Raw genomic sequence first — 18726 nt, 5'->3', positions numbered from 1 at the left:
AAGACCAGAGAATGAAAGCACCAATTTGAAAGGATGGATTGATATGGTAAAGTACTATATCTCCGGCCTTTGGTGATTGAATATGAAGAGAAAATAAGATCTAAACTCAGCTTTCAAACACTACTCACAGAGATAGAATACAAGAAAAGAACATTCAGAAGAAAAACAATGCCATCTCATTTAGATCTCTTATAGTAAAAGAGCTACGCAAGTACTATATAGAAGAGGTTACTACTAGGGCATACATCAGCAAAATCTGTGTTGTGCCTTGAACTCTGATTATCATCCTTCAAACAAAGACAAAAGATTTTTAAAATATTTTTCTACTATGTCTATATTTTATATATGTATTTATCTTCCAGATATTTTCCTATTGCATTATTTTAACTAAAATAAAAGGAGTCATCATTTTATTAATGTTTAATGTTTTAAAATTCAAGATTTTACAATTCTTAAATATTAATAAAAATAACTTTAACTTTCAAATATTTTAATATTTTTAAAAGCAAAGTGATAAACAGTCTCCCTTTGAAAAAAGTCAGCACTTCCAAAAAAAGAACGAGAGGCTTACATGTAGAGCTAATTCAGAAAGGGAATAACACCTAAAGACATGAATAAATACCTTATTTTAGTCCAAAAACATGAAATATTTACCGCACCTTAATAATGAACTTTTTACTAAGCCTTTTAAAATAAATTATCTTTGAAACTAAGGTTTTTTTTAACCATTCAATATACTCTCTGAAATGGTATCTTGTTAACATAATATTTCACTTAAACATGCCAGACATTTACAAGAGCAAAATAAAAACCAGCAAAACAATTGACATCTGAAAACCTGACATTCTGATTTACTGAATTTACATTTTCCTAAGTATAATATAAACAAACCTTTTTGAGTACTCAACATATTAGAGTACTCAATCTATTTATAATTGTGAACTTTCAACAATATGACACACTCGGTAACACCACTATAATACTTCAGCAATTTTTTAAAAATTTATTTTAAGTGTATTTTTCCAGGACCCATCAGCTCCAAGTCAAGAGTTGTTTCAATCTAGTTGTGGAGGGCGCAGCTCACAGTGGCCCATGCAGGGATCAAACCGGCAACCTTGGTGTTATGAGCATTGTGCTCTAACCACGTGAGCTAACTGGCCACCCAACAGTCATCTTATGCGCGGAAAACAAACTTCTCAAAAACAGTAGTCACCAAATTCCTTCATCTAACAATTGTTATAAAATATTTATTTTAAAAACCTAAAAACACAAACATGATTAAACATTTTAAAATGAAATTGAAATTAGTCATGAAACTTCCTTATTCCTTTTTACGAAAAGAAAGTTTCAAAGATAAAAGGACAAATTTAATTCTAAGTATTTCATTGTTTTCTCATACTATTTTAGTAAATTATTTATTCAATCGCTTCTTTAGGTTCTCAAGGTGTTCTGCATTAACATCTTGTAATGCCAGTACCATTACTTTAGACAAGGAGGGATTAAACGAAATAGTCATTAGACAGCACAAATCTATTAGCTCTCTCTGACAGTTCTGCAAACCTTCCAGGAACTTTTGATACTGAAGAGGATCCTTTTTTAATTTTTTCATTTCTGGTACTGAAAACCCTATCAGACTAGTAATTATTTCATCTACAAAGTCTACATCTAGATACGCAGTACCATCAGAAATCTTTGCTGTTACACTCCAAATGCCACCAGAACTTGAAAGATTTCCAGTTAAGGTTACAATAAATGCTTTGACTTTCACTGTTGTAACTTCCTTTGGTTTGTTGGCCATTAGAACAGACAAATAGATAAAGGGTGGAGAATACAAATCCATGGCAATAAAAAGATTAGTGCTGTTCTCTGATGATCTCAAAGAACAATTCTGTAAATGGTGAACATTTTCATTAGAAATTTGTGAACTTCTTTTTGATACATAACTGACTATTTCTCCATTTAACATTTTATTATTTAAGGAATGTCCCTCTGAACTGCCGATGGTTTGTTTTACTTTATCATCTGTCTCTGAGTTCTTACCTTTATTTGTAAAATTATAGGAAAGGGGTACATTACGATTAACTGAAAACACACTATTGTTGTGGTCTCTAGGAGATAGACAACTAAAAGATTTGTCTTCATTAGTCATTTGTTCAGATAAATTTTTTTCATTCCAATTATTTCCATTTTTGGAAACCAAAAAAAAATTACTTGAAGTATTAGGTTTGTCTAAAGATCTCTCTATACTATCATCTGTGATTCTGTTCAAAGTCAATGGCTGCAATTCTTTAGTCTCCGCTTGTTCTTTCCGGACAGCTTCTTCCAAAAGCAAGGCCTCAGCCAATGAAAAGTCATCTAATTCCCCATCAGTGAAATGCACAGATTGATTTGGTGGTTTTTCATTGAGTCTTGGAGAAAGAACAAGTCCTGGTTCAAAACCTGACTGTCTTGTGGGAATCGTATTTGAAGAACTACCTGTGCTGAAACATCTTCTCTCCAAGGAGGTGTCATTATTTGCTGCAAGCTCATCATTTTCATCAAGACTTGCCAAGAGTTCTTCATCAGAAGGCTCTAACACAAGATCTACACCATCTGTAATTCTGGGGATGCTTTGGTTAGAATTATTTGGTATGATTGAAACTATAGGATCAGTTTCCCCAATTAATCTTCCAAGTACTTTTTCTTGTGCGTAGTCCTCTAAAAGAGCATCCACTTCTCCTCCCAACACCTTCACATTTTCTGGTTTCAATAAGAGAACACCAAGACGGAAAGAAATGTTTCCATAAATCAAAATTTTTGTACCTGGAGGAAGATGACTATGAAGAGCTGGAATAGGCTGATATTCCATTCCCTGTATTTGTACAATCCCATCAGTTAACTGTAGCATCAACATTCGTGAAGGCTTTGCTTCCCAAGGTTTTGGGGTTACTTGCGGTTCAGCTGTAATTAGGTCATTTGTACAGTTCTTTCCTCTCAACTTTTGTATCTGAGAATATGCAGGTTGACTTACATCAACCAATGAATTAATCTGCAGAGCGAAAAATCCATTCAGGTCTCCTTTTGGAACTCCTAAAATGCTATCAGGTAAAATAGGATGCTCCAAATCTCTCAGATCGGTAAGGAGCCACTGCTCAAACACCCGTTTATTCATTTGTGCCTGACTCAAATTAACATTTTCATTTTCTTCTTGAATCCAGTTAACACAAGCTTCCAACCACATTAGAGGTACTTTAACATGCCATGTAGCTAAAAGCCAGGTTTCAACTCTTAGTGCAATATTAGTTACACTCATTTCTTTAAAATGAAAAACATACAGCTGTAACCTAAAAAAAAAAAGAAAGATTATAATTCAGTATACTTATAGTCTCTAGAATTCTGTACATTATTGCACAAACAGGCATAACTATATCCTTTTGATTTTTTTCACTTCAGCATCTTAAAGTTCTTTGACTTTCTACACAGCCAAAATTTAAATACCATAAGCAATCAAATGGTATGAGAAAAGCAAAAGGTTTAAAAGTTAGCTCTGTCGAATTACAAGCTCTGTGACCTAATATAAATTTCTTAACTTCTCTCACCCAGTCTTTTCATCTTTAAAATGTCAACACCACCATCTATGTTACAGGGTTGTTGTGAGGATTACATGATTAACATTTGTAAATCATAATGTCAGACCTATGATAGACACACACTAAACAGAGATTATTATATTAATAATCAGGTTATAATTTAAAATGTAGTTAGAAAACGATATTCACTAAGATTATTTTCATATCCATAATCAAAACTTAACATTGTGTTTAACCATACAGCACTTAAATATATGGTCTAAGGATAAAATTGTAACAAATAACAATAAATTCTGAGCTGATGCAAAGCATCTTACTTGTTTAGCTAAATAATTCTCAACAGTCCTACCAGGCAAATATACTTCTGATTTTTTCAGTATGATAAAACAGTAAACACTAACTAACCCTGTGTTCACAAAAGTATATTTTTTCTTTCTACAGGTGAAGACAGCTAAGAATTAGAATTTATGTTTTAATACTTCCGTAAGAAAACTTACCATTTGGAACAGGAGCATAGGATTTGATGACAGGACTTGGAACTGGTTGTTCAGTGAGTACTTGTAACCTCTACTGCTCAGAAATAGCCCTGGGAGCTAAGACAAGAAGCAGTAAGGGTTATAAGAGAAAGTTGCAAAAAGAATCACTATTTGCATGAGTGCAAGGGTTCGATGATATGGTTTTTCAGGTTCCTGTTAACAATCAGGGCAGAGCATAGGAAATATAGAATAAAAACATGAGGTTTGGAGTGAGATAAGCAGAAGAGAGTGACCTTGAGAAACGTACACATTCTAAGCTTGTTTCCTTGTCTATATACCACGTACTTCCTAGGGTTACTGTGAAAATTAAAGGAGATTGGAGAGGATGGCCGGCAGGGCACAGTCCAGGCCCAGATCTTGGGCAGCTGGGTCAGCGGACCCAAGGGGCAATCCAGCGCACTTAGGCCTCTCACCTAGACCTAAAAATTACCACCTCCATGGTGTCAGTTGCAGGGCACCCAGCAGCTGATGTAGGACAAGAAACAGGCTGCCCAGGTGTCCAAGGCCCCTAAGTGACCAGAGGCTGAAGTAGGCCAAAGCAGCTTAGGCTGAAATTGAGCAGTACCGCCTGCAGAAGGAGAAAAAGTTGAAGGCTCTGGGATCCCATGGCAGTGGCAGCACTAAGGTGGAGGAGGAGATCCAAAAGACAACAACCCTCCAGACCTACTTCTGACAGAACAAGGGTAAAGTCCCGGATAAACCTGCAACATGGGCCAGAAATCCATGAAAACTACCGCATAAATAGGTTACAGAAGAAGAAAGAAGCACCTGTTCCATGGATTAGCATTATAGATGACTTCATGGAATATGACGCATTAGCAAAGCTCAAGCTATTTCTTGTGAAAAGGTATTAAATTATTTCTGTATGTTACGTAGTAGGTCCCTTCACTTTTGAAGAATAGCAAATCTTGCTTCTTTGCACAAACTTAAAGCTTATCCAAAGATTTCATTTTTTACCTCGTATTTCTTACAAATTTAATTGGTATATACATTGCCTGGTTTCCTATGTCATTTAGCTTAAGCCACATATGTATTCAATACTGACTTCTTCTTTCTTAGACATACATTTGGAAGTAAAAGGCACTCTAAAAAAAGATTTATTAGAAGATTCTTTAAGACATTAAGACTGTGGCATCTCCATCCCATGTCAGAAAAACTGCTCCTTCTACCTTCTGGAGGTGTAAAACAGAGTCTACTTAGACTGGAGGACATCAAAGTACTGCTGAAGGTATTATACTGAAAACAGGGAGAACAAATAAATTCTTAAATACGAAAGGCTGAACACATGCTACTCTCGTCCTCTACAAAGCTCCCAGAAATACTAGTGACTAGGCCTATACTCTCCTAGAAGGAGACTAGAAAATCTTTCTCTGGGCAATCTTACTACCTTAACAGAAAAGACCTAGAGATACTAACGTGAGAGGTTCTCCAATAAAACAGCCTATTTTGAGACTACATCAACGGACTCAGAGTTCCAACCAGCATTCTTTCTAGTTTCCCATACTTAATTATGACAAGATATCAAAAGACCTCTAATAAGAAACTACATCAAACAGAAAAAAATGCAGTGAAGTGACCATGAAGGGAGACAAAAACTTCAAAAAAGCTATCAATATACTCAGAGAAATAAGACATCATATCCAATGAATAAGAATAGGATGCTATAACAAGGGATATTCACAGGACAGAAAACAACTCTTAGAAATTTAAAATATGATAGCAGAAATGAAAAACAGTAGAATGAATGGAAAATAATAAAATCTCTTAGAAAAGTAAAACATCAGTACAAAGATACCAATGGAATATGGGGGCTTGGGGAAGGCAATAATCAAAGAAAAAATTCAGAAAAATTTCCAGAACTTAAAGACAAGAACTTTCAGATGAAAAGGACTCAACAACAATGGATAAAAACAGACATAAAACAAGGCATATCTTTACAAAATTTTAGAATACAGGAAAAAAAGATTCTGCAAGCTTCCAGAAAGGGAAAACAAACAACAAAGAGGTCACATTCAGAATATCAGGAATGAAAATGGCTTTAGATTTCTCAATGGAAGTTATAAGGTAGCAATTCCTTATAAGCAATTCTTTCGAATTTCTGAATGAAAATTATTTCCAACCTAGAAGTGTCTACCCAGGCAAAGTATCAATCGAATATGACAATGAAATAAAAACATTTTCAGATCAGCACTGTCTAAAACAATTTTTGTAATGGAGGATACAACAACAGGAATAAACAAGAAAGAGGAAGACACGACATGCTCGATCTAAAACAAGAGAGGTAAAATATTATAGTAAAGGGTATTTGCAGGATGTAAAGGCAAACAGCCCAAAGGGCCTCAGGAGAGATTATTTTTCAAGAAGATGAAATTGTGTAAGACCACTGTTTCCAAGATTTCACGTCTTTCTCTTTCACACCTGTTACTGTGTTTTCCTGAAAATAAGACCTAGCTGGACCATCAGCTCTAACGCGTCTTTTGGAGCAAAAATTAATGTAAGACCTGGTCTTATTTTAATATAAGACTGGGTATAGTATAATATAATGTAACATAATATAATACCAGGTCTTATTTTAATTTTTGCTACAAAAGATGCATTAGAGCTGATGGTCCGACTAGGTCTTATTTTCGGGGAAACTCGGTAGTTGGAACATTGATGTAGCTCAATGTACAACAGAGTTTTAAATAACTGGAGTCAGGAGCTGAATTAATGAAAAATACAGAAAACTAAGAGAAAAAAAGAAACAACAAAATGTTGTACAGGAAAAAGTAGTATTTGTATGCTGCATGGCTTAATTGTAAATAACATGTACATAGGCAATAATGTAAACTCTAAATACTAATCTGACAACAATTTTAACATAGCTAATAGCAAGATGGACAAACATGTGTGAGGGTAAAGGTACGGGGAGAAAGGTAGGTGGAAAAGAGCTAAATCTGCATCTCCGTGGTGAAAGTCAATAGATAATGCCTAAAACCGAAAAATCAGAAGTAGCAGTATCTGCATGGTTTCCAGAGCTATAGAAGTAAATATAAAACAGAATCAGCTAGAAAAGATGAAAGTGGTTGCCTCTGGGGAAGAGAACAAAGGAAAAGAAGGGCATTTTTCAAAACAATTATTTAAAGTGTTATATATTAAATGATACATGTAAGACTTTTATTTTCTTTTATCTTCTATGTTCCACTGATTTCTTTGTACTGATGTTTAATTTGGGGGGAGATTGTCTTATCTTTAACATTCATGTGTTCTACTGAGTTTTTCATTTCTGCTACTAACAATGAACAAAATAGTATAAGAGTATTTATCTTTTAAAATTAAAGGTATAGGGATGGCCTGTTAGCTCAGTTGGTTAGAGCATGGTGCTAATAACACCAAAGTTGCCGGTTTAATCCCCACATGGGCCAATGTGAGCTGTGCCCTCTTTAAAATAAATGAATAAATAAATAAAATGTGCAAAATTAAAAGGTATAAAAGAAAAATTTTTCCCCTAAAATCAGAAATAAGTCAAAAATGTCCACTCTCAACATATCAACATTGTACTGGAGGCCCATGTCAGTGCAGTAAGACAAGAAAAGGAAATAAAGGTATATAGATTAAAATAGAAAAAATAAAAGCATCAAGACAGATATATAAACCAATGGAACAGAGTAGAGTCCAGAAATAAACTTTCACATATACGTACGATCAAATGAACTTTGAGAAGAGAGCCAAGATTACACAATGGGGAAATGATAGTCTCTTCAACATATGGTGATGGAAAACTGGATATCCACATGTAGGAATGGATCCTTGCCTTACACCATATTCAAAATTTAACTCAAAATGTTTTAAAGATCTAAATTTAAGACATGAAACTATCAAATTCCTAGAAGAAAACCTTCATGATACTGCAATGGGCAATGATTTCTTGGATATGACGTCAAAAACACAGTTCACAAAAGCAAAAATAGACAAATAGGACTGTCTCAAATTTAAAAACTCTGCAGCAAAGGAAACAGAGTGAAAAAGCTACCTACAGTATGGGAGGAAATATTTGCAAACTATATATCTGATATGGAGTAAATATCCAGAACATATAAAGAACTCAACTCAGTAACAAACAATTCAATTTAAAAATGGGCCAAGGACTTGAACAGACATTTCTCTAATGAAGATGTACAAATAACCAACAAATGAAAACACACTCACCAGCACTAATCAGAAGATAAATGCAAATTAAAACCACAATGAGATATCACTTCACACCCCTTACGATGGCCACTAACAAAAAAAACAAGCAAATAAACAAAAAAAATCAAGCGAGGATGTGGAGAAATTAGAACCCTTATGCACTGTTGGTGGGAATGTAAATGGTACAGTCACTATGGAAAACAGAATGGAAGTTCCTCAAAAAATTAAAACTAGAACTACCACATGACCCAGCAATCCCATTTCTGAGGATGTACCCAGTGGAATTGAGAACAGAATCTCAAAAAGATGTTTGCACACCCATGTTCATTACAGTATTATTCATAAGACAAAACGTGGAAGCAACCAAAATGTCCATTAACAGATGAATGGATAAAGAAAACGTGGTATATACATAAGAAGCAATATTATTCAGCTTTTAAAAAAAGGAAGGAAATTCTGGTATATGCTACAACATGGATGAAACTTAAGGACATTATGCTAAGTGGAATAAGCTATTCACAAAAAGGCAAATACTGAATGATTCAGCTTATATGAAGTACCTAAAGTAATCAAACTCATAAAAGTATAAAATAGAATTGTGGTTGCCAAAGCTGAGGGGAGGGAGAAACAGGCAGTTGTTCAATGAATATGGAATTTCATTAATGCAAGAAAAATAAGTTCCAGAGATGTTACACAACAAGGTACATATAGTACATATAGTACATAATGTACACTTAAAAATTGCTAAGAGAGTAAATCTATGTTATGTTTTTCTACTACAACAAAAAAAAAGGGAGGGGGCAATCAAGAAGAAAGAAGGGGAGAAATGAAAAAATAAAATTACCAGTATTTGCAGATAACAGGAATGTTTATGAGGAAAATGCCAAAGAATCTACAAAAAAGATACATCACCTGGTAAATGAGTTAGCAAGATGCAAACTGCCTTTTTCATGCTGTCTTTCTTTTTTCATGCTCTATTTAGTGCTACATTTTTCACTTTTGTGCTTTTTATTGATAATTTCACTGTTTAAAATGGCCCTCTAGCATAGTGCTAAAGTGCTATCTAGTGTTCCTAAGTGCAATAAAGCTGTGATGTCATATGGGAAAAAATGTGTTAGATTAAGCTTCAATCGGGCATGAGCTATAGTGCCATTGGTCACAAATTCAATGTTAATGAAACAACATGTATTGAATAAAGTGTCTTTAAACAGAAATGCACACACAAAAAAGTTATGTATTGATCAGCTGATAAAAATGTCATAATCAGAGGCTTGTAGGAACCTAATCTCATATTTCTCCTAGGAGCAGGGGTTCAGTACTCCCTAATTCTCTGTTCACAATGACTTTATAACTACCACACATAACCAGACTCAACTGTACAGGTAATGAACAAAACAGAACAATTTACAATAGCACCAAAAACTTAAATCTAACAAAGTATATGCAGGATATGTATACTGAAAAACTACAAACTACTTACAAAAGAAATCAAAGACAACCCAACCAAATGAAGAGATAAGCCAGCATTGAAAACTCTGTATTACGGTTTCAGTTCTCCCCAACTGATCTATAGATTCAATGCAATTCCATTCAAAATCCTAGAATTTTGTGTGTGTGAAAAATGACAAGCTGATTCTAAAATTTACATGAAAAGGCAAAGGAACTAGAATAGCCAAAATAATTTTGAAAAAGAAAAACAAAGAGGACTCACACTGAGTTTAAGACTTAGTATAAAACTACAATAATTAAGATGGTGAGATATTGGCAAAAGGATTAACATATAGGGCAATAAGAAGACAAGCTAGAAATAGACCCACACACATATATAGTCAATTCACTTTCTACAAAGTTGCAAAGGCAATTCAATGAAAACAGGAGAGTCTTTTGAAGAAATGGTGCTGAAACTGGACATTCATATGCAAAAATACAAACCACAACCAACACCTCACAACATATATAGAAACTCTAAATGGATCATAGACCTAAATGTGAAAACTAAAACTATAAAACATCTGTAAGGAAAGTTAGGAGAAAAATATCAAGTTCATAGATACACAGACAGGTTGATGTTTGGCCGAAGTAGGGTGGGCAAAATGGATAAAGGGGGTAGGGGGTCAAAAGGTACAAACTTCCAGTTATAAAATAAGTCATGGGAATGTAATGTGCAGCATGGTGACTACACTTAATAACTCTATAGTGCTTTTTTTTTTTAGCTTTTATTTATTTTAAGTGTGTTTTTCCAGGATCCATCAGCTCCAAGTCAAGTAGTTGTTTCAATCTAGTTGTGGAGGGTGCAGCTCACAGTGGCCCATGTGGGGATCGAACCGGCAACCTTGTTGTTAAGAGCACCACTCTAACCAACTGGGCTAACCAGCTACCCCTGTAGTGCATATTTGAAAGTTACTAAGTGAGCAGATTTTAAAAGTTATCATCACAAGAAAAATATTTTTTGTAACTGTGTGGTGATAGATGTTAACTAGACTTACCGATCATTTCCCAAAGTATAAAAATAGCAAATCATTGTGTCATACACCTGAAACTAATGTGATGTTACATGTCAATTATACCTTAATTAAAAAAAAAAAAGTTAGGAGAAAAATCTGTGTAACCTTGGTTTCTTAAGTTTTCTTAGATATAACACTAAAAGCATAATTCATAAAGAGATTAATAAATTGGGATTCATCAAAATTTTTAAATTTTACTCTGTGAAAGACACTGTTAAGAGTATAAAGACAAGCCACACATACACACAAAAGACAAGCCACAGACTGGGAGAAGCACATAACTGACAAAAAACTTTTATCCAGGATACATAAAGAATTCTAAAATTCAATTTTTAAAAATCCAATTTTAAAATGAGCAAAAGGGGGAGGCCGGATGGCTCAGTTGGTTAAGGCCAGCTCTTAACAACAAAGTTGCCTGTTCAATTCCCACATGGGATGGCAGGCTGCACTCCCCTCCACCCCCCACCCTAACCCCTCCTACCCCCCCACCCCCCCACCCCGCAACTAATCTGAAAACAGCAACTAGACTTGGAGCTGAGCCACACCCTCAACAACTAGACTAAAGGACAACTTGACTTGGGAGCGGATGGGTCCTAGAAAAACACGCTGTTCCCCAATAAAAATTTAAGAGCAAAAGATTTAAATAGACATTTCACCAAATAAGATATGCAGATGGCAAGTAAACACATTAAAAATGCTCATTATTATTAGACATTAGGGAAATGCAAAATTAAAATCACACTGTGAACTACAAATCTATTAGCATAGCTGAAATACAAAATAACTGACAATACCAAGTACTAGAGTGCTCATACATTACTGGCGGTAATGCAAAATGGCACAGCCACTTTGGAAAGCAGTTTAGCAGTTTCTTAGAAAAACAGATGAGCATCTTCATAGAAAGTTTAACATACACTTATACCATACAACCCAGCAATCATATTACTAGGTATTTACTCAGAGAAATGAAAACTTACACTCATTAAAAACCTGTCATGTGAATGTTTATACCAGCTTTATTTATAGTCACCAAAAACTGGAAACCCACATCCTTCAACTGGGAATATATAAACAAATTGTGGTATAGCATTACAATAGGATACTATTCAGTAATTTAAAAAAGAATAAACTACTAATGGTTACAATAACTTGGATGAATGTTGCTATAGACTGTGTCCCCCCCCAAAATTCATATGTTGAAATCCTAATACTCCATGTGATGGTATTAGGAGGTGGGGCCTTTGGGACATGCTTAGAGGTCATGAGGGTAGAGCTGTCATGAAAGGGATTAGGATTCTTATAAAAGAGAGCCCCTAACCCCCAGAATCACCTTGCCCCTTCCGCTATGGGAGGTTACAACAGAAAGATGATCATCCATGAAACAGGAAGTGTGCCCTCACCAGACACCAAATCTGCCATTGCCTTGATCTTTGACTTCCCAGCCTCCAGAGAAATAAATTTCTGTTGTTTATAAGCCACCCAGTTCATGGTATTTTGTTATAGTAACCCAAACAGACGAAGACAAATGTCAAATGCAGTGTGCTAAGTGACTTTTATATGACATTCTGAAAAATGTAACACTACGATAGAAATAGAAAACAGCTCAGTGGTCCAAAGGCTGAGGGTGTGAAGAGGAGATTACTACAGGGGGCACAAGGGTATTGTGGGGGTGATGAAACTGTTCTATATCAGGACGTGGTGGCAGTGATGGTGATGTGACTATGTTTGTCAAGACTCATAGAACCATACACCAAAAAGAACATAACTTTTACTAAATGTAAATTATACCCCCAATCAAAAAACTGAAGACAAATACCAAAAGGATAGAAATATCACAACTGACTTTCAAACTTGCTGAGGAAAACAAAGAATAAAGAAAACAATCCAAGAGAAGACACAAAAGGAATGGGCAAGCACTACACTATAAATACAAACAATAAATAAGATGGTAGAAAGAAGTCTAAATGTCAACAATGATAATTGAACACATGATAATGACTCACCTGTTAAAAGATACTCTCAAATTGAATAAATCACATCCAGCTGTATACTTAAAAGATAGACCTAAAACAAAATAACATCAAAATATGAAATTAATTAAAGGCATATTAAAACCTCCAAGCATGATTCCATGAAGCCATAGCTTAGTGACATCAAGACTGAAATATGTGTACTTATATTCTAAGATTCCAAAGTACTATCTTATTGCTATTTGTTATCTTTTTTTAACCTCAAAAATTAACCTTAAAAATTAGGTGAGCTCATTTAGTAAGTTACCTATTTCTTCCACTAAAATTTAAACAGCACAGTGCTGGCAAATGGACCTAGTATAATTTCCAAAGGTGCTGTATTAATGTGATGACAGTCTGTCATGCAGGAGACCCTGCTCGCTGTGCCATGTGTCATGTGGGGCGTCCTATGGGGGTCTCTGGTCCCACTCCCCATATAAGAATGCAGGATGTGGAGAGGCCAAAAAGGAACACCCACGGGGCCATAGATAGTGGAGTCATACCACTATACTCTCGCTGACGGCGGGATTAGAGACACAGGAAGCAGGAGCCACACTGTCTGAAACCTGCTGTCCATTTCTCTGCAATCTGCAACTCGCACTCCGCCATGCTAACTGCAGTCGGTGCTTGCCAGCCACCATCTTCTTGCTAGCCCCCATTTTCACTAGTGTAGCCACAGCAGTTATATTAGTGGCCAATGGCTCACTGGTTACAGTTGATAGCCAACTAAGCTGATGGCCATCCAAATCACAGTTGATGGCCATTTACTACCCAAGTGAGCACCTTTCCACGTGAGGCCTAGAGCCTGGAAACTGCACTCTGGCTCTGTCTCCACAGTCATTAAGTGAAATGAAATCAGGACGAAGTGTACTTCAGTACTTATAAATTGTTTAAGTGAATTATCAAGTAAAAATGCCACAATTACAATTAAGTTTTTTGCAGAATGTTTTATACTATATAAATCAGTATGCCTAAATATCACATGTGGTCATGTAATACAAATGCTATTTTCTACCTGAATTTGTTAAATAATAGGAGATAATACTGTTAATACTTCTAGGAAGAGGAAGGAACCAGGAAAAAAGGAAGAATGACTGGTTTTAAATTGAAAAGGTCCAGACTGGAGAGAAAAGGAACAAGGATGAATTTCAGGTGTTAATCCTGTATCCCAGCAGGTACAGCTGTATAAACACAGAATTAACGATGAGGGTTTGCTGGTAACAAAAATTAAAATCCCTTATTTGTAAGACTTTACCTTTTTTCAAAATACTTTCAAATTTGCAGTATTACCTAAGTCTCAAAATAATAATTTATGGCAGGTAGGTATTGCCATCTGAGAGAATATGAAACAGAGGCATGAAGATTAAGATCATACCTAATAGAAGACCTAGAACTAGAATATAAATTCTGCTCTCCATTCCTATGTCTTTTTCTAGACCTTGTTGACTTAAGTGAAAAGAGAAATTATAGCCAGTCCCTCATTTACATATAAAACCCACTGACATATGAAAGTCACTCATAAACGGCTACTCTATAAGAGCACAGTATTATAATGACCAGGCTTTTCTCAGATCTCAAATAACAAGCTCACCAAGTGCATTCTAAATTATTTTATTTACAAAATCAAATGAAAGAAAAACAACATCACCTATTGCATCTGTCTTTATGACAGCTTCAAAACAATGTTATGGTTAAGTACTACTTTTGTTATAATTCAAAGATACGACAAAATTTAAAAATTTTTAAAATATCACAAACTGATATGTATCCATTTATTTTTTATTTATTTCAAATATGCACTTGTTTGTGCTGTTGAACACAGGAAGCGTCAAAACTTTTAAGTGACAATTACAAATTCTGAGAGACACTGCTCAAGGAAACCACAACTAAATTATTGTATTAATGTATGGCAGTATTAATTGATAATTCTCTCCAAGTACTACCCTGTAGGATTTGAATTTCCACTTCTGAAGCTGACATCCTATAATTTTATAATACTGTTATCATAACTAGACAAAGAAAAAATTCCAATGACTAAAACCCCAAAAGATAACCAAGATATTTTTAAAACACAAATGTGTTGAAATACTTAACATTGTACAAGCACTCAATTACAGATAATATCAAATATTTTACCAAAAAGTCAAGATGTTTGGGGGAGTGGGGAACTGACTACTAAATGCACGTTACAGAGAACTCGTCATTTAACAGCAAAGTAAGTGGAAGGTATATTGATCTGAACACGGATATAGTCCCCACAATTGTGTTATAATAATTGTAATCAGAAAGATGATTCTATGTATAATGGGATTATTTTCCTACAGGTTAGAAAATAAGTTCATTAAAAATTTTAATTAAATGGAAAAAGTATTATTATCATGTGGGATCTATATTATAAAGCTTAGATTGGGTTTCAATAACCAAGCGCCTTAATAATTTAGTAAATTCGATTACTCGCATCTTCTTCTTCAGAGAATTCCTAAGGTTTTTGTTCCCCCCTTTCTCAAGAAATTGAGTAAACCAGTTACTGCCGGTAGAAGCAATTCAGAGAGGTGGTGTTACCGAGAGCAGCACAACTTCCATCTGCTAATACAAAAAAACAGCCCCTGATCCTCAAAAGAATGCTCTTTAAATTGTATACTAAGAAATGTTCATACCATACGATACACTTTTTACTTTCCAAGGTTAAGCTTAAGAAAACAATGAGAAATGGAGACAAAGATTTATGTACCTGAGTGTTTGTAATTGTGTTTTTACAATGCGGGGGAAAAAACCAGAAACAATCTAAATATTTAACATTAGAAAAAAATTAAATATACTACATTGGATCCATGAAATGGAAGGCTATGGAGTCTTTAAAAATCATTTTTAAAAACTACTTAATGACATGAAAATGTTCCTATTTTATTTTGTCAGGAAAAAGGCGAGATATAAAACTACATAGATCTTAATCCCCACTAATTTTATAATCATAAAAAATGTTATTTAATTTGATAAGACATTTTGTGCATGCTAAACTTGGCTGACCACAATAATCTACTATATGCTAGATCTTGACTGCAGAAACTGAGCAGCATAGAATAAGAAAATTATATCATTCACCACTAAGACCTAAGCATATTTGATTTATAATTTTCAATCAGGCTCATGTATCCCAATTTTCTAAAAAACAAAAAGGGGCAGAAGTACCATCCTTTAGAAGTTGTATATGGCATTCAACCAATAACCAAAACTTAAAAGCACTAACAAATATTTAAATTATAATCACTCCATGTTTCCACTATCTTCATCTGAAAAATAAAGGTAATCTATGTTTTAACTCATTTGGGTTGATTACAAAATAATCCCAGAATTTGGAGAAGGTACTCTCTGAAAATTAGGGGGAACAAATTATATTTAATGATTGAAATCAGAAAGAAGTAGTCAATGGGGCTATTTGTGAATCTCCCATAATTAATGTAAGGAAAAGAAAGAGAATAGGTTTAGGACTCTAAATCCCAACTCTGCTATGTTACCTCAGACATGTTCCTTAACTTATTAGTCTTAATTTCCTCTTCCACAAAACAAAGATAATCACAATTTACTACAGATTATAGTAAAGGTTAAACAGCCAACACAAAGTCTGGCACATGGTGGGGAACTCAGGAAACGTTAACTATAATATTTCAAATAATCATCCACTTGGATAGTGTGCAACCTCACTTATGTTAGCTTATCTAAAGTAAATCTCACAGCTAAGTAATACTAGCTCTGAATTCACTGGAAGTCCAAAATTATCATACAATTAATTACACAAAACAGGAGCCATTGAATGCATCAATCAAGTTGGCAAATCCTTGAATGAGCATAGGTATAATATACTCGTTTGGCTCAGAACAATAAAGGATGAAAAGATGGTGAAAAGACAGACTTTCCTGTTATTTAAAAAGTAAACCTAAAAAGTAACTTATAAACGTTAAGAAGAAAACAAGTGGAAAAAGGGGGGGCAGAGGAATCCAACAATGGCATCTAGGAAAGGTAACAGCTTTCACAAGTTAGGGTCCAGTCAGAAGAGAGTAAAATTGGGAGGTAGAAGTTCCTGGATAGGGCTGCATACTTTGCATTCCTGTTCACCATTCATCACTTCTTATCAAGGCAGAAAATGATAGCTGCTACAGCAATACTTGCTTGAAAGAAAGCATCGTTAGTTCGTACCCCTATATGTGCCTATTAATGTTAGTGAAATGCCCCAGGTTTTAAGACAGATTCAATTAAATGTTGCAATTCCTGACTGGTAAATTGTATCTCTATAATCCAAGTATATCCAGCCCCTGCATACACTCATCAATTCTTGGTTGAGCACTTTATAAAAATCTGAACCATGTATCACAGAACCAAACTGTGAGTTAAGTTTTACCTCCCACCAAGACCTACAATACTTTAAAAAAGTACTTACAATACTTTTAAAAAGGCTGTTAGAAAAACTACATTACCACTTAGAGAGACCTTTTATAAACTCCACCATCCCAGACCCTACGCTCTAACAAGTATTTGTCCTCCCAGCCAGTATTGGTCCTTCACGGGGCTTCATGAAGTCCTCAGTTCCCCCTGACAAGAGTTTTCTTCCTCAGTAGGCAAGTAAAAGATAAAGGATAGACGAAATCGTGGCCATTTAAAAAAAAAAACAAAAAAAAAAACATGCTGGTTACAACCATTTTGCAAATTATTCAAGAGGGAAATCAAGCTACAATGTAATGAATCAGCACAAATTCATCACTATACGCACACACACGTATACATATACACACACAGTGGTGGATTTAGCCTTGTACGCAAACTATAACATCTTTAAACTTCAACGTTAGTTTGGGGTTGTGCATGAAAGCTGGAGGGTTGAAGAGTCGGGAAGGTGGAAATTTCGTACTACCTGGCCGGGCGATTTCCCAGGTTTGTTACCGATTCGGAGTGACTTGTGTGTGTCTTAACAAAAGAAATCACCAAAGCTTGGCACATGGGCCTTCGCAGTAACCAAATACAAAGCAAGTGGTGTAAACTGAGTAAGCTACAATGGTAAAATATTGGAGGACGAGGTCTTTGATGTGTTGATTATGGCCGAATACCCCTGACACAAGGTAGGCGCTTTAAAGAGTTCAATTCACAGCACGGGGGGGGTCTAAATGCATTTTAAGGTTTGCGTCCATTTTGGATGAACGCAATATGACTCCAAGAAAATTGTCACAGATAAAATGCAGAGAGGACACTACAAAAATACTCGCCTCACAAGCCCCATTAACAAAAAAAAGAGAGACAGACAGACTAGAGAGAGCAAAAGCATGAAAGGTTTCGTCATAATGGAGAACCCTGGAGAGACGCCTAGACTTCCCCGGGCGTGCTGGCTCACGATAGGAACCAATGGCACAAGTTCTCCAAGACTCACCGCCGCGGCCCGGCGGCCCGGACCCCCTTCCTTGCCCGGGATCCCGCCCGAGCCGCCCGCGAACCGCCTGCTGCGCCCCCCGCCCGCGCCGCGCCGGACTGGCGCTGCAGCACGTTACTAACAGCTGGTTTCCGTGGCGTGGGCCGGGCCGGGGGGCAGGCGGGCTGCACTTACCGACCCGCCGCTCGCCCCGCAGCCAGGCAGCCCGGGCGGGAAGGGGGGTGCAGGGAGGGAGACGCGAGTTTAAACTGTGGGAACGGGGGCACCCATCTGGGCCTAGCACCGACCTGGGCATCCCGCCTTTCCCTCGCGCCACAGTGGCTCCCGGACCGCGCGACTGAGCACTAAAACCGCCAGGGTGCGCGACCTATTTCTGTTTTGCCTCTTCCCGCTCGATTTGCCACCCGCTCACGCCCCTCCTCCAAACCCAAAAAATTCCTTCCAGCCGGAAAACGCCCCTTCCTCGCTCCCTCCCTGTGCGCGTGAACGAGGTAGCCCTTAGTTCTCGCGAGAGGTTTCTCC

At 36.1% G+C, this 18726-nt stretch overlaps 1 protein-coding gene across 3 annotated transcripts; it reads right to left on the bottom strand.

The window, feature by feature from the left end:
• Positions 1–1227: 1227 nt before the first annotated feature.
• Positions 1228–18725, bottom strand: RMI1 (RecQ mediated genome instability 1). 3 transcript variants are annotated; one of them, XM_081067541.1, is made up of 5 exons: positions 18492–18711; positions 12783–12843; positions 9120–9167; positions 4067–4162; positions 1228–3323 (listed from the first exon to the last, which is right to left on the bottom strand). In XM_081067541.1, the coding sequence occupies exon 5, from the start codon at positions 3290–3292 to the stop codon at positions 1412–1414; it is 1881 nt and encodes a 626-aa protein (XP_080923667.1). In that variant the 5' UTR covers positions 3293–3323; positions 4067–4162; positions 9120–9167; positions 12783–12843; positions 18492–18711; the 3' UTR covers positions 1228–1411. The 3 variants fall into 3 exon arrangements, with proteins under 3 accessions (XP_080923667.1, XP_080923665.1, XP_080923666.1); XM_081067539.1 differs by lacking the exon at positions 9120–9167 and having other exon boundaries at positions 18492–18725; XM_081067540.1 differs by lacking the exons at positions 9120–9167; positions 18492–18711 and having other exon boundaries at positions 12783–12913.
• Position 18726: the final 1 nt, after the last annotated feature.

Source organism: Rhinolophus hipposideros, assembly GCF_964194185.1.
Source record: "Rhinolophus hipposideros genome assembly, chromosome: 11".
In the NCBI taxonomy this organism is placed as follows: domain Eukaryota; kingdom Metazoa; phylum Chordata; class Mammalia; order Chiroptera; family Rhinolophidae; genus Rhinolophus; species Rhinolophus hipposideros.
Note: the sequence above shows the minus strand (reverse complement) of the source record. Positions and strands in the feature narration are given on the sequence as shown.

What these genes read in the sequence shown, in the direction of transcription:
- RMI1 (XM_081067539.1), bottom strand. Translation starts at nt 3,292, where the DNA reads ATGAGTGTAACTAATATTGCACTAAGAGTTGAAACCTGGCTTTTAGCT.